Genomic DNA, 16832 nt, shown 5'->3' on the forward strand with positions numbered 1-16832 from the left:
TAATATGTTTTAAAAACACAAACCTTTGAATCATTTCATTATTTCATGCATTTAATTGGGATGTTAAAATGAATGCCTTGATCATATGATTTACAAATGTTTTTGCTACAGGTAGTCATGAAAGGATCATTAAATATTGGTTGCATTACTAGATCTGAAGCTAAAGATTTGTTGCATATACACTAACATACGTAAAATAGATAGCCAGTGGGAATGTGCTGTATGACTCAGGGGACTCAAACTGGGGCTCTGTGACAACCTAGAGGGGTAGGTTGGGGTAGGAGATGGGCGGGAGACTCTGAAAGGAGGGGACATATGTACACCTACGGCTGATTCATGTTGACGTATGGCAGAAACCAACACAATATTGTAAAGCAATTATCCTTCAACTTAAAGTAAATAAATTAAGAAAAAAAATTTCATTTAAGTGATTCCCGTCACTATTTCCATAGCGTCTGTCCTCATTTGCCCATGCAGTTCCCTCTTGGAAGTCTGTCCTGATTTTGCTCTGAGGGAGCTAGTTGTTTCTTGTTCTGTGTGTCAGTGTGGTCTGACAGCATTCCCGGATCCTGGCCGGTGACACCGATGTCACATTACTTCAGTGTATCCTTGAGGTAACCATGCAACCAGACTCCACTCCAGCCGCTGTCTCCTGCTCAAAGCTCCATCGTAGCTGCATTTAAGAGGACATCTGTTTCCAGCCATTCAGCCCTGTGCCCCCTGAATTCTGAAGCACTTAATCAGAACGCTGGAGGAGGAGGTCCCCGAGGCCTGGTCACTGGCTCCCAAGTTCCTGCCTTCCATATGAGAAACAGTATATAGTTAACTGGGCTGAAATGTGTCCAGAAAAAAAAAAAAATCTGAGCCGCTGCCACGTGCCACTATATTCTATGACCATGAAGGAATTTTCTGATTTTTATTAGACATAAGCATTAGTGCTCTGGATTTGTTAAAGAGGATTGTTTTGGCCATGGTCTCTAAGGCAGTGAGACAACAGTCTGATATCAGAGTGGAAAAAATTTCTCATAGTTGAAATATTTTAATTATGTTTGTTGGTCTCTCGGTGTAAGCTGCCAATTGATTAGTTTATTCCAAACTGACAGTAAGTCTATAGTACTCAAGTGTCTGATATGTTTTCTGTGAATTTGTAGGAACTTTTGTAAATTCTTGGTTAAAAATATCTCGCCATTGGTCATGGAAAGGCTCATCTTTTGCGTTAGGGACTTTCTTTCAATGTAAAAGTTGATATATAATTTCCTACTGGGTTTTAGGACTCTGAGGGGATTAGGATTAACTTTCATCACTGTGTCATCAAATTTAGGACCTCAGTTTTTCTTTTTTTTAAAAAAATATTTATTTGGCTGCACCAAGGCTTAGTTGCAGCATGTGGGATCTTTAGTTGTGGTGTGCAGAATCTGGTTCACTGACCAGGGATTGCACCCTGGCCCCCTGCATTGGGAGTTCAGAGTCTTAGCCACTGGACCACTGGGCAAGTCCCCTGGACTCAGTTTTCTAACCACACATTAGATTGAGATTTCTAAGGTAATACATGATAACAAATTCCAATTTATTGTCACCAATGCTAATGCTAGATTAGAATGTTATTCTAGTTGAACAGATATTGTATTACTATCTGAAAATAAATCTGTAAAGTATTAAAGTATTGTATTTACTATAAAGTGTCCTTGACTCATCATACTATTTAATTCGCAGTAGTAATGGGGCTTTGCTGCAAAAAGAACTGGTTTGGAAAGGGAGTGGAGAAATGGAACAGTCACCAGGAGCCAGAAAAGCAAAGCATTTCATGAGCTAATTTCCATAATCTTTTTTGATGTGAATTAATTTAATTTGGAACTTAATGTCAACAAACTTTTTTTTAAATGAATTTTAAAGATATCCTTTTGATGCCTCTTTGGACCATTTTATATATAGTAAACAGAAGTAGATACACTGGTAACTTTCTTGGTGCCCTTTATTTTTACAAACCTAAGCATACATATTCTTTAAAGTTATTCTTCTCATCATGGTTCTCTCTCTCCATTTTTAATCCTCCCACCCCAAAATTGACTACTCCTTCCTATTTCCTTTCTTCAGGGCCTACCAGTATTAGTATTGTCTTTATCAGACAGGGAGATACACAGTCAATGAATACTGGAAGAGAGATCTTACTCTCTTTTATACAATGATGTTTTATGATAATTCTACTCTGTTATTTAGTTTCATTCAAATAATTTTTAGTGGCTAATTAGGACTCTGAGAGTTGACTGTTTCCTCAACATCAATTTCCATCTATACCAAGCTTGAAAACACATAGCCCTGTAAACCTATTCTACCTATGGATCGAATCTACTAGTATGTTCGCCAGTGATTTATTTTCATTAAATCTCTCCAGAGGTGCCTATAGAAAAGTCTTATATGTCAGTTTCCTTTTTTTTTCACCTCAGGCCTGATTTTTTTTCCGCTTACTTTAAAAAATAAATATATATTTATTGTTAATTGAAGGATAATTGCTTTACAATCTTGTGTTGGTTTCTGCCATACATCAACATGAATCAGCCATAGGTATACATATGCCCCTTCCCTCTTGAGCCTTCCTCCCACCTTCTACCCCATCTCAGCTTCCTAGGTTGTCACAGGGCCCCGATTTGAGCTCCCTGAGTCATACAGCACATCCCCACTGGCTCTCTATTTTACAATAGTGTGTATGTTTCCATGCTACTCAATTTGTCCCACCTTTTCCTTCCTCAAACTGTCCACAGTCTGGTTCTCTAGACCTGATTTTATATCGCTTCTCTTTTTCAGACACTTAAATTCACCTAACATAGCTTTATAATTTAATGTCTTTATGAAGAGAGGATAGGGCACCTAGAATGAAGAATGGAATGAGCATTTAACCCTAACTCCTGGAAGTCATCAGTAAGCAAGATAAAGGAGAAGCAAATGCAGCCTCCCCTCATTGGCTACTAATGCTATGGTCTTCACTTTCCGTAATTATTTTAGGACTTGCTTGGTGCCGTGGAGGCCAAAGAAGCTCTTGAAAGGGAAGTTAAGGTCTTCCAAGAAAGGCTGCTTGCTGGTCAGCGGGTCTGGGATGCCTCAAAGCAGGAGCTGAGCGTCTTGAAGAAGAGCTCTTCGGAGCTGGAGAAGAGTTTGAAGGCCAGCCTGGAGGCAACTGCGGCCTCCCAGACCGAGCTCTCCTCATTTAGGGAGAAGATAGCAGCCCTCCTGAGGGGCAGCTGGGGCACACTGAGGCCCTCAGAGGATGCCATTCTGGAGAGGATTCGAGAAATGGGCAGCCAGGAAGAGAGCGGGAAACAGGTGAGTGGGGGTTGGGGGCTTACAAGCTTCTTAAGGATGGTCAGCTCCTTCATTTAGCATATTCAGCGAGTGAGTTGTCTGAGTTAGTCAAAGTGTTTCTTCCCCAAGCATTAGTCGCTCAGTCATGTCCGACTCTTTACAACACTGTGGACCCTACCCGCCAGGCTTCTTGGTCCGTGGAATTCTCCAGGCAAGAACACTGGAGTGGATTGCCATTCCCTTCTCCGGTGGACCTTCCTAGCCCAGGGATCAAAGCTGGGTCTCCTGCATTGCAGGCAGATTCTTTATCATCTGAGCCATGAGGGAAGCCCAAGTTAGTTAAAAGCAGCATTTAAATGTGGTTGTACTACTTTCAGGGATTCCCAGGTGGCTCAGTGTTAAAGAATCCTACTTTCAGTTATATATTATATTTTTGAAGTCACATCTCACTGTGAATGATGTGGGTTCTGGACGCAGAGCTACCCATGCTGAATCTTGTCTCTACTGCACGCTCACTTGCTCCAGATGTGAGGTTCCTGAGAGGACAGCCTCTGAGATTCTTTTTTTCCCCTGGCCTACTGTAGAGGGACAGTCCAGGGTCCACACCCCTATCTGAAACCCCTGAGGCCTGCTGTGGGGTGTTTTCTTTTCTTCTCTCTTTTAAATTGGAGTGTAATTGCTTTACAGTGTTTTGTTCGTTTCTGCTATATAACTACGTGCATCAGCCATATGTATAGATACATCCCCTCCCTCTTGGACCTCCTTCCCACCTCGCCCCCATCCCACCCCTCTATGTCATCAGAAAACCCTGAGCTGGGCTCCCTGTACTATGCAGCAGCTTTCCGCTAGCTATCTATTTTACACATGACAGTGTGTATACTGGGAAAGATTGAGGGTAGGAGGAGAAGGGGACATCAGAGGATGAGATGGCTGGATGGCACTACCGACTCAGTGGGTATGAGTTTGAGCAAACTCCGGCAGATAGTGAAGGACAGGCGTGCTGCAGTCCATGGGGTCACAGAGTCAGACACGACTTAGCGACTGAACAACAACAAAGCGCATACATGCCAATGTACTCTCTTGGTTCACCCCCCCTCCTCTTCTCACCCTGTGCCCATCTCTCCGTTTTCTACACTTGCGTCACTATTCCTGTGCTGCAGACAGGCTCATCTGTACCATTTTTCTGCTGCTGTTTTCGAATTCAGAATTTTTCAGCATTTAGAAAGGTCGTATAGTCCCCAGGAAGGTAGTGGAGAAAGGACCTTGACACGCTGCTCCTCAGTGGGTTCCGGTTAGCATTCCATAATCAACCACGTTCATCTTCTGCAGCAAAAGCTACGAACAGCTTGGCTTCATGGGCTCCATCAGGACTGTGCAGAGCCACGGTCACTTCAGGTCAGGGTTTGTTGCCAGATCCCATCAGGTCAAGCTTTGCCAGCCAGTGAGTTTTGGGAAAAAAACCCGTCAGCTTTCAGATCCTTTGGGATTTTGGAATTGCAGATAAGAGTTGCTAGGCCTGCAACCGGATCTGGCTCTTAAGGTTATTGTTTGTTGTAAACCTTAAATTAAAAAAAAATTATTATGAAGTCTTTAACACACTGTCTGGACTATAGCAATGATAAATATTAAGTATTGCTGCCCTGGTCCCGCCTCCTCTCTCACCTCCTCTCTCCTTCTCTTCTTTTCCTAATGTACCTGAAACAGTCTTTCAGAGGACCTGTTTAACAAGTGGATTTAAAAATGGTTTACATCACACATATGACTGAAGCTTGCTTAATTTTGTTATCTTATTTCTATTATTAACAGTTCTTCTTTCCCATAAAGCTTTGCTTAGCCATGTCAGGTTCAGCCCAGACTCTATTTAAGTCATCATTAAATCCAGATTTTAAAGTCCTAATTAATGAGGTTTTTAACTAAATAACATCCAAATCCTATGATATTCATGAATATGATTCTTTAATTCCATTAGGAACTATTTCTTCTTTTGAGTTCATTCTTTGATCAAAAGGTGAAAATGAACTTTTTCGTCTTTTAACATTCCTCAAAAACTCAGACTGAACACTAACACACAGTTCAGGGTTACCTTTGTAAATTTCCTTTAATGCAAAGACATTTTAAATTCCCTCTGAAAACTCTGCAAAATTCACTCGTGCTCCGGCAGCAGCCCCAGTGACTCCTTTGTCCAAGTGTAGGATTCTCTTTGTGGATAGAAAATGTTCATCCCATAACATGTGTGGGGCTTCCCTGGTAACTCAGACAGTAAACAACCCTCCTGCAATGCAGGAGACCCGGGTGCAGTCCCTGGGTCGGGAAGATCCCCTTGAGAAGAAAGTAGCAACCCACTCCAGTATTCTTGCCTGGAGAATCCCATGGACAGAGGAGCCTGGGGGGCTAGAGCCCATGGGGTCACAAAGAGTCGGTCACGACTGAGCGGCTAATTCGCAGGTAACATGTGCGGGTCTCTGAGGGTCACTCAGTCTATCTTAGGATTCAGTACACATACAGGTCCTGGGTTGGAGGAGAAAATTATTTACAGGACTGAGAAAAGCTTCATTAAGTATGTTACCTTGAACAGTAATAGACGTACTTCAATAGCCAATGGATCTTTGCCATTACATTTTATTGCTTCCCTCTTCTATTTTTCCAAATGTTTTCCTAAAACTATTTTAATTCCAGCATGTAAAACATGGCATAAAGTTGTCAGCATGATGTATATGTTTATTTTCTAAAACAAAATGATGTAAATTGGTTAAGCTGGCTATGCCCTCCCCCTCTCCTCGTAAAAATGAGAATGAGTCAGAGCCTTTTTAGTGCCTTTGTCTGCCATTCCTAGCCTGTAATTTTTTTTTCAATAGCTGCCCTCACTCTTTAAAAGCCTGAAATCAAGCCTGTAGCTGGCATCTTGTGTGACTCATCTTCAAGTAAAATCAGGGGAAAACGGATTTCATATATTGTCTTAGAACTGTTTCTGAAGAATGGGAGCTTTACAGGTTGATGAATCTGCTGCGGAGGGTGCATCCCCTGCCAGCTGTCGGGGATAAACACACAGTCCCCAGCTAAGTAACACCCACGTGCCCTGGGCCTGGCAAATCCTCCCCTTCACCGTGACTCCGACTCACTGAACATTGCTTTTCTTGTTTACCTCTTTGCTATTCGTTTTCACTCTCCTGGATTTGCAATTCTGGGTAGAACTCAGGACACCACCCAAATGTTTTTCAGTAAGTGGTTTCTACTTGTTCCATGCTCTTCTGATTATAGCAAAACCTAATTTTCTTTTTAAGTACTTTACTATACTCTAGAGCAGGATTTCTCAGCTGTTGACATTTGGGGCTGGAATATCCTTTGTTGTAAAAGCGGTTCTGTGCATTGTAGGATGTTTAGCAACATCTCCAGCTTCTACTCACTAGATACGCCCCAACTGGTGACAACCAGTGGTGTCTCTGTGCGTGTGTGTGCTGTCACTTCAGTTGTATCCAACTCTGCAATCCTATGCTCACCAGGTAGCTCACCAGGTTCCTCTGTCCATGGGATTCTCCTGATGAGAATATTGGAGTGGGCTGCCATGCCCTCCTCCAGGGGATCTTCCCAGCTCAGGGGTCAAACCCAAGTCTCTTATTAGCAGGTGGCTTCCCTGGTGGCTCAGACAGTAAAGCGTCTGTCTACAATGTGGGAGACCTGGGTTCTATCCCTGGATCGGGAAGATCTGCTGGAGAAGGAAATGGCAATCCACTCCAGTACTCTTGCCTGGAAAATCCCATGGTCAGAGGAACCTGATAGGTTACAGTCCATGGGGTCGCAAAGAGTCAGACATGACTGAGCGACTTCACTTTCACTTTCTTTACCACTAGTGCCACCTGGGAAGACCTAGTGATTTCTCTAGTGTTAGTGACTCAATTGTGTCCGACTCTTTGCAACCCCATGGACTGTAGCCCACTAGGCTCATCTGTCCATGGGATTCTCCAGGCAAGAACACTGGAGTGGGTTGCCATTCCCTTCTCCAGGGGGTCTTCCCGACCCAGGGATCAAACCTAGATCTCCTGCTTTGTAGGCAAATTCTTTATCATCTGAGCCACCAGGGAAGCCCCGTGGTGTCTCTGGATATTGCCAAATGACCCTGGGAAATGAAACTGCCCCTAGTTGAAAACCTCTCTTTTAGAGGAATGTTCTAATGTGGAGTTCCCAGGAATTCTAAATGAGTATTTCAGTTTATGTAGCCTTGAAATTTCAGCACACTTGTAACAAGTATTTTTGAAATAATGATTTCTTGCACAATGACAGGAAACTGTGATATTTTCAGATTTCAAAGTATTGAGGTAAGCATTTGTTTGTTTGTTTTGAACTTTTAGATATTTCCTAGCTGGCTAATTATCTGGCTGAGAATTGACCATGAGTGATTCCTATGTTGCCTCCTTAATTGCAAACAAATTGGTACAGACTCCCAAACATTTTTCTAGACAGCTCTTCTGTTCCACTTTAGAGCACATACAAGGCTATATTTCCTCCAGTGGAGTTTTTTCAGTCCAGCGTGAGAGCCCTGGGGACTCAGTGTGATACCATAAACAACCTGAGATATTTTTACAACTCCCCTACTCCCCCTTTCTGATCTCTTAACTCTGCTCTGTTCTTAATCCTCCAATATTCTAAACCAAACATTTACCCAGAAGCTTCAGGTATGCTTGCACTGACGTTTCATCATCCAGTATTATGTTACATAGTCACTCCTGGCTCCAGGGGCATCTGGGCAAGTCCAAGGACAGAGGTCTCAGCTGTCCCAGGCTCCGAAGTATATTAATTTCCTAGAATGACCATGACAAAGTACCACTACCTAAGTGGCTTAGACAACAGAAATTTGTTGTCTCGCAACTCTGGAGGCTTGAAGTCCAAAGTCAAAGTGTTGGTAGGATCGGTGTCTTCTGAGTGCCTAGAGGGAAAATCTGTTTCAAACCTATCACCTAGCTTCTGATAGCCTCAGACACTCTTTGGTTTATGGATCACATTCTGTGTCTTCATATAATTTTCCCTCCACTTGTGTGTGTCTCTTTGTCCAAAATTCCCCTCTTAATAAGGACACCAGTCATACTGGATTAGGACCCACCCTCCTGACCTCATTTTAACTTATCTCTGTAAAGATTCTAATAAGGTCACATTCTGAAGCACCAGGGGACTTCAACACAACTCTTTTGGGGGGACCCAATTCAAACCATAACAGAATTTGACATACACATTGTGGTGTAGGGTCAGCCCAGTCAATAGTGTTGGCCATACATATGACAAGAAGGAAGGATAATTTGATTGGTTCCTGGTAGCTTATTTTATATATTTCTTAAGTGAAAATCTAGCTTGAATAATCAGAGAAGAGTTGTTTCTGTCCAGAAGGCACTGGCTCTTAAGTGACCCAAGTGGCTTTTTCTTCAGCTTAGAGCTCTTGTACTTCCATTGGATTTAATCTTAGGGCAGAAGTGCCTCTCAGGTGAAATCAACAACTCCTTGTCCTTGGAAAGTAAATTAGTTCTCTTAGGGCGTTATGATTTCACTTCCAAAATCCAGGCTGCTTGGTTTTGGAGTATTTTAGTTTATTTCAGTGCCTTTTTTTGTTTTTAAAAATTGCGATGTTGTTGTTCAGTCGCTCAGTCGCTCAGTCACATCCGACTCTTTGCAACCCCATGGACTGCAGCACGCCAGGCTTCCTTGTCCTTCATCATCTCCCAGAGCTTGCTCAAACTCATGTCCACTGATATGTGTTCTTTAGTACAAGCCACCCTCCTTCCCTGCCCATTCCAGGCATCTCTAGTGGTTTGTTTTTTACAGAAATAGAAATTAAGAGTTTAATCAGAAAAACATCAGTAGGCAACACTTTTTAAAACATTTATATGCTGTGCTGGGTCTTAGTTGCTGCACGAGGCATTTTTAGTTGCAGCATGTGGGATCTAGTTCCCTCACCAGGGATGGAACCTGGGTCCCCTGCATTGGGAGCTCGGAGTCTAAGCTTCTGGACCACCAGGGAAGTCCCACATCTCTAGTGTTGAAATTCCTAGCACGTTTTGTGCCACAGAGTATCAGGGATATGTTAACAGATTATACTAAGAAAAAGGAGAGGGAAAAAAAAAGGAAAAAAGTCTTACTGATTCTTTAGATTTGTCGGTGTGAAAAGCACAACACAATTTTGCAGTTTTGATGGGAAACATTCACCTGGTCACTGGCATTTGATGTTTCCAAGAACTGAGTCAGATTGGAATATTAATTTATTTGAATTAAAATATGTAAATTTAACTTTAAAAAGACCTGGTGGTGTCATATGCGTGGAGATCTAGGTAAGCATATGAAGCTAAGTTCTATGGTGCGTAGAATTTTGGGAAGTTCACAGCTGTTTGCTCCTCTCTGGACACCAGAATCTTGGCAGGACAGCTGGGGAGATTCTGCCCAGGTCAGCCACACTGGTGTTTGTAAAAGTCATACTCTGCTGAATCTATAATTTCCATGGATCACTGTCAGGTCCACACAGGATAAAGATGTAAGAGGGACCCTCTCACCTCCGATTCAACACATTTGTTCCTTATTTGTCTTTCCCAGAAAGATTTCTAGTTGAAAAACAGCTTCTGTGATCTGAAAACAGTTTGGGAAATATGTGTATGCGTGCTCAGTCGCTTCAGTTGTGTCTGACACTTTGCGACCCTATGGACTGTAGCCCACCAGGCTCCTCTGTGGGATTTTCCAGGCAAGAATACTGGAGTGGGTTGCCATGCTCTCCTTCAGGGAATCTTCCCAACTCAGGGATCGAACCTGCGTCTCCCGTACTGCAGGTGGATTCTTTATCCACTGAACCACCTGGGAAGCCCTGGAGAAACGTGATAGAGGACAATCCCTGAAAAACTTCTCAAACTCCGTATGACACAAGAACAGTATTGGATGAGCCCACATCCTGGAGGAGTAATGCTGATGATACAAGTGGTGCAGTGTGCTGAACTTCAACTGGGAATGAGATACTGTGCTAATCAAATGGTCATTAATTTAGCTCATTTTCTCATAAGAACAAAGTCTGAGTTTCAGTGAGGTTCATTTCTTGCTTCAGTTAACACACTGGTCAGGGGAAGGGTGAGGACTTGAAATCAGGACTGTCTGACTCCCGAGTTCCTGTCCCACAGTCTGGCCTACATCAGGTGTCTGCCTCTTCCTTCCGGGTCATTATCGCTCCCTGAGCCAGTTATTGCACTCCCTCGTTGTCTTGACTGATGTCTATGGAAGACTTGGCTCTCCTCTGGTAAGGTGTGCAGCATGCTGAATGTGGCTAAGCGATCACAGTTTCCCATCTTTCCAACTGAGATTTTCTGCATTTGTTTGCCCTTTGGCTTCCTTCTCTTTGCCAGGTCAACTATGGGATGGAAGTGTCAAAGAATCTTCGGGTAGAAAGACTTACTTTTGACTTAGAGTCCAATATGAAACCACATTTTCAGTTGCACAGAAACATGTGTCATCTCTTGTTCAATGTCATTAGAGTTTTGGAGGTTACTTTGTGTATTGTACTTGATGCATTTTTTCTGTTAAGATCAGATCTGCTATTAGTAAGTACTAAGGGCATATTCATTGTAAGGACTGATGCTGAAGCTCCAATATTTTGGCCACCTGATATGAAGAGCCAACTCATTGGAAAAGATCCTGATGCTGGGAAAGATTGAAGGCAAAAGGTGAAGTGGGCAGCAGAGAATGAGATGGTTATGTGGCATCGCCAACTCAATGGACATGAGTTTGAGCAAACTCTGGGAGATAGCAGAGGACAGAGGAGCCTGGTGTACTGTAGCCCATGGTGTCCAAAGAGTCGGGCATGACTTAGTGCCTGAACAACAACAACAACAAAGTGTAGAAAATATGAAAGGGGGGTTCTGAGAGCCTCATAGTGTATAATGAAAGTAGGAATTTCCTTCAGAAATGTAATTCTTTGGATATGGTACTAAGCAGCTTGTCATCAAATATCTGATTTCAAGCACCTTCAGGAGTATAGCATTAACTGAATTATAGACATGGGAACTTGAAAGTCTTAGAAGCACAAAATTAGAGCTCAAGTAATTTAACCTTCCTGACTGTAGCACTTCAGTCCACCCCATAATATTCTTAACAGAGGGTTGGCCAAATCCTAGCCATCTCCAGGGACTGGCACTTCACTACCTGACATGAGAAGATGCTTAAAGTATGAGGTAAACACAAAACCTCCAAACTGCTATATGATGTCTCAACTATATTTTAGCAATACATACAAATACATTATTTTAAAAGAGTAATAGTTGTTTCCTCTGGGTGATGGGATCATAGGAATTAGGTTTTTGCTTATTTACATATTTGTTTTTGTCTGTAATGCATCTTTTACAACGAGTATGTATTACTTTGAAATTATGGTGACAGGAAAATCCTTTACATAGAAATAGAAGTCTTTGATATATACCTGTTTGTCCTCAACTTGAACTCTGAAAGCAACGCAGAACAAATCTCATTGTTCTTCTGTATAATAGCCTTTTAAAATATTTGAACACAATATTGTAAAGTAATTAGCCTCCAATTAAAATAAATAATTACAAATATTTGAACACAGCTTGAATATCTTCTTGCCTTTAGGTTTGATTGTTTGCAGATAGGTGGATGGGAATTTTAAAAAAAGAAACCATCAAAACCAAATAAACTTATGACCTTAAACTTATTTTTTTTAATTGAGTTCAACATTTTCTGAAAATGGGGTTTGGTGGAATCAGTTTGAGTATTCTCTAAGTATACCTGAGGTGTTTGGTAAATTTAAATTCTTGGTTTAAGGGAAGGTCAGGAAAAGAAGAGAAACTCCTGGAAAGGATGGAAGCATGGGGTAAGGTAGGGGTTGGGGGGAGTTTGGGGTCCTTTAATGGAGAAACAGTGACTTTATGCTCTGAAAGAGGAGGTGGTAGTTAAATCCCCCTGCCTCCTTCTGCTCTGCTGTTGACCCTATTCTGACTCACTGTATTAAAGGAATTTTGATCTTTCGAATGCTGACACAATGACATTGCTCCTTAACTGTGCATCACAGCTGCAGTACCACTGCAGTTTAGTGCATGAGTAACCAATACTCAATACAAAGTTCTAAATAAAGCTTGGAAAAATATGTTTCTGCACTTCAATTTCCAATTACAGCCCAAGGTTATCTATCAAAGTTAACTTCCTGTGTAATCTGAATGTGCTATATGTGGCAGAAGAGTTTCTCTAGAAAATGGTTATAGTTTTTCAAAGTACTTTATGTCTGAATTCTTTTTTCCGGTTAAGCTTGTTTCTTTTTTCTTGGAGTATAATTGCATTGCATTGTTGTGTTAGTTTTGCTGTGCAGTAAAGTGAAGCAGCTATATGTGTGCATATATCCCCTTTCTCTTGAACCACTCTCATCCCACCCATTTGTTAATAGGTCATCAAAAAGCACAGAGTTGAGCTCCCTGTGCTGGACAGCAGCTTCCCACTAGCTGCTGTCTATTTTAGACATGGTAATGTATGTCAATCCTAATCTCCCAACTTGTCCCCACGCTCTCCCTCCCCTGATGTGACCACAAGTGCGTTCTATACGTTTCCGGCTCTATTCCTGCCCTGTAGATTGGTTCACCTGTACCATTTTTCTAGATTCCACATGTATGTGTTAATATACGATACTTGCTTTTCTCTCTTTCCAACTGAACTTCGAAACTCCTAAATTAATAATGGGACTTGCATGACAGTCCAGTGGTTAAGATTTCAAGCTTCCAATGCAAAGGGTGTGGATTTGCTCCCTGGTCAGGGAACTAAGATCCTATATGCCATGTGGCCAAGGTAGCTTTAGGGGTAAGTAAAGGTTTTCCCTCAAGACTTCCCAAAGAACTTGCTTAAGGAATGATGTAAAAATTAAAAATACCAATCAAAAATGTTTTGCTAGATAATGAATGTAGATTTATTTCAAGCAGAGGCAAATACAGCTATCAGTTACCTATTTTTAAAATTTAATTGTTACAAAGAATCTGAACGTTGGAGTTATAAATAGTTGTATCTTTGGGGTTGAGAGCTAGATTTTAACACTTTGTTGCATCTGAAACAAGGCTTATCCTTGTTCTGTGTCTTTGTTTCCAGATGGTCTCCCAGCTTGAAGCCCAAATATCTAAGCTTGTTGAACAGTTGGGAAATGAGTCCCAGTTTCACCAGAAAGCTCTGCAGAGAGCCCAGAAAGCAGAAAACAAGTTGGAGACTCTTCAGGGCCAGCTGACACACCTGGAGGAAGAGCTGGTCTCTGGAGGTGTTCTGCGAGATGATTTGAATTTCGAGAAGCAAAAAGTAATAACATGAGGGCCGGCTCATGGGTGGAAACATCTGTTGCAATATAAGATTTTATGTAAATATTTTGAATTTTACAGTACTTTGGTATCTTGGTGAACTTCTGAGTCATGAGTAAATTTCAGGGAACAATGGGTATTGTTTTGGGGTTTCTTCCTATTTTTGGAGCTTCCTTGATCCAAATTAATTCACTTAAATTCAACAGGTATTTATTGAATATCTATTATATATGAAACTCTGATGGTTTGGGGGTAAGGTATGAATAACACATAGTTCTTTTTTTCTTGACTTTTCCGTGGGGCATGTGAGATCTTCCCCAACCAGGGATCGAACCTGTGCCTCTTGCATTGGGAGCACAGTCTTAACCACTGGATTGCCAGAAAAGTCCTAACATACTGTTCTTGATCGTAGAAGCTCATAATTCAATAGAGGAGACAGATGTTCAAATGTGCTGTACTGTACTATAAGGCTGTAAGTATTATTATAATAGATATATTGATCAATAGAGTGCTTTAGGAGCCCAGTGAAGGGAATGATAAATTCTGGATAAAGTGGGGATTTTACAGGGAAGGAGACAATTAAGTTCATCTTTGAAGGATAAATTGGATGTTTAGTACAAAGAAAGAAGAGAAAGAGGGGAAATAGTGAACAAAAGTCTGGAAGGTTTCAAGTATCTTCACAGGGCACAGAGTGGCTATTCCCATATGGCTGGAACCTGACTTTTCTTGGTGGAGCTGTGGTGGGAGAGCAGATTGGAATGGCTTGGGTTGTGAAGACTGAGCTCTCTTTTTTCCGCAGACTCTGAAGTGCAATAAGCAATTTTTGAACATCACAGTGTTTTAGAAAGATCATGTTACCGGGCAGCTGAGATTGCAGACTCAGGAGAGACTCAGAAATGATAGGGGTGATAACCCAGAGGGATATAAGGAAAGTAGAGTGAGAAGAGAAGGCATCTATGCTTAGGATTTAACCCTAAGAAGACCATCGGTGATGTCTGAGCAAAAATTTCAGCAGAGTGGTGGAGAACAGAAGTCAGTTTGCATTAGGACAAGGGGAGACTACTATGGGAGAAGCTAGAGACTTAGATGACAATGAAGTCTGGTGACCAAAGAGAAAACAGGCATGAAGCTATGAAAAGCAGGATCAAAGAAAGGTTTTGTTGAAAAGAATGGCAAGATACATGTTTGTACCTTATCACGGGCATCTATAGGGATAAACGGGTTCATGCATAGGCGCAGGGGGCTTCACCAGTGGCTCAGTGGTAAAGAATCTGCCTGCAATGCAGGAGTTGAAAGAGATGCATGTTCAGTCCCTGCATCAGGAAGATCCCCTGGAGGAGGGCATGGCAACCCACTCCAGTATTCTTACCTGGAGCATCACATGGACAGAGGAGCCTGGTGGGGATATAGTCCATAGGGTCACAAAGAGTTGGACACGACTGAAACAACTTAGCATGCACTCATAGGCGTAGAATTTGGCACGAAAAATACTCTTCAGTTGAAAAATCTGTACTCTGGACACTCATGCATTCATTCTCTGCACTTAAAAAAAAACAAAACAAAAAACGGAGGAAGCTTCCTGCCTGTACTGAGGGTTGGATATGTAGAGATGCTTAAGAGATGCTGGGGGGATCCCAGTGTCATAGATGAGATGGGCAAATCAGGACACAGTGCAGTTAGTGCTATGAGAAAAGTACACAGTTCAACAGGAATTCAGATAAAAGGAGTGATTACTTCTTTCCTATCTCATTGTGTGAGGAAATGAGCCACATTCACCTGGGAGATAACACTGGAGAGTGGCCAGAAAAGATGAGTAGGAGCTTGTTAGGTAGAAGAGGTGGGGAAGGAATTTGGGGCTCGGGGATGGCAGGAATGATGAAGGACTGGAGGGTGGCAGGGAGACTGGACCGTGGTGCTCAGTGTGCCAGGGCAGGCTGATCTTGCGAGGCGTTATCCCATGGGTGATGGAAAGCCATAGATGGGTCGTGACTAAAAGAAAGTTTTCTCCAAAGGCAGGGTGGCTCTGAGAGTCTAGAGGCTAAAAGGAGGAGCCCTTTGGGTTCTGGAATAAAACTATTCTTAGAATAGTTTTGATGAGAAGAGAATAAGGGTTGGGATCAAACAGTGAAAGGAATTTCTCAAACAGATGTCTCAAAAAGGTGTGTTGGTTGACATTTTGAGCTTGATAGGAAATCCTGCACCTGAGCCTAATGTGTTAAATTGGAAGGAATCTGATTGCCGGACATCTACACCATGGGTTCCACCAATACCTTGCAATAAATATTCAAAAGAAAAATGATTCTCCCTTCTCAAATTTGTCCCTCTCCTTCTCAGTGATGATGTAATCTGCCTCCAGTTGCTCAAGCCAGAATCCTGAGGGTCATCCTGAAGGCCTCCCTCTTTTCAGTCGATTCCTAAGCACTGTAAATCCTAAAACATTATATCCACAATAGATCTCAAATATCCCCTCCTCATCTCTAATTTAGAAGCAGTGCTTTACTTTGGAGCATTATGACCATTTGCATGGACTGTGGAAACAACCTTCTCACTGATCGCCCCACCACTCCCAGCATGGTCTTAATAAAATGCATGTCTAATCTTATCTTCCTCCATCTGGTCGAGGGCTCTGTATGGGCCTCCCTCAGGATTAGGTCTTGATTCCTTCTTTAAATGGCTGTGACCTGGCCAGTTCATCAGTCCAGGCTCTTTTCTCATCTGCAATCTCTCAGGCCAGTGGTTGCAAAGTCAGAAGCCTTGAGGGACCATCGGGGTACTGGTAGGGTGCAATGAGTGGTCAGAGACCAAACACATCCACATTCAAATTTGTCCTGTGGTCTAAAATATGAAGGCCCCCTTGGCAACCCAGATTGCACATTGCTGGTCTCTCTGAGAAGTGTTCTTCTCATCTTCTTCTCCTGGAAATAACTGCCCCACTGTCCCATTAGCTGTCCCTTCAGATCCAGTTCCAGAAACCTTTCCTTAGAGGCCTAGTTCTTTGTGCAACATGTACCTGGTTCTGTCATGCACTCACCACCCTTTCTGTATCCATGTTTTAACTCGACTTTTCCAATCCACTCTGAATTTCTTGAGGCCCGGGAAAATCTTTTTTTCTGGAGTTTTTCCAGGACTTAGAGCAAGAATCAATAAATATTATTTAAGTAATAGAAGAAGCACATCAAAGGCAAGACTTTTAGGTAGATCAGTGTGTCTTCCATCCTTCATTATGATGACACT

General features: G+C 42.2%; 1 protein-coding gene across 1 annotated transcript in view; it reads left to right on the forward strand.

Moving 5' to 3' along the window:
• CCDC170 (coiled-coil domain containing 170) overlaps window positions 1–16832 on the forward strand; it is a gene marked incomplete at its 5' end in the record, with an annotated part of 93473 nt that overhangs the window by 54858 nt on the left and 21783 nt on the right. The window contains 2 exons of the mRNA XM_013966606.2: window positions 3001–3318; window positions 13399–13599. Of these exons, the coding sequence (XP_013822060.2) occupies window positions 3001–3318; window positions 13399–13599 (519 nt within the window). The remainder of the gene's footprint in view (window positions 1–3000; window positions 3319–13398; window positions 13600–16832) is intronic.

Source organism: Capra hircus, chromosome 9, assembly GCF_001704415.2.
Source record: "Capra hircus breed San Clemente chromosome 9, ASM170441v1, whole genome shotgun sequence".
NCBI lineage: Eukaryota > Metazoa > Chordata > Mammalia > Artiodactyla > Bovidae > Capra > Capra hircus.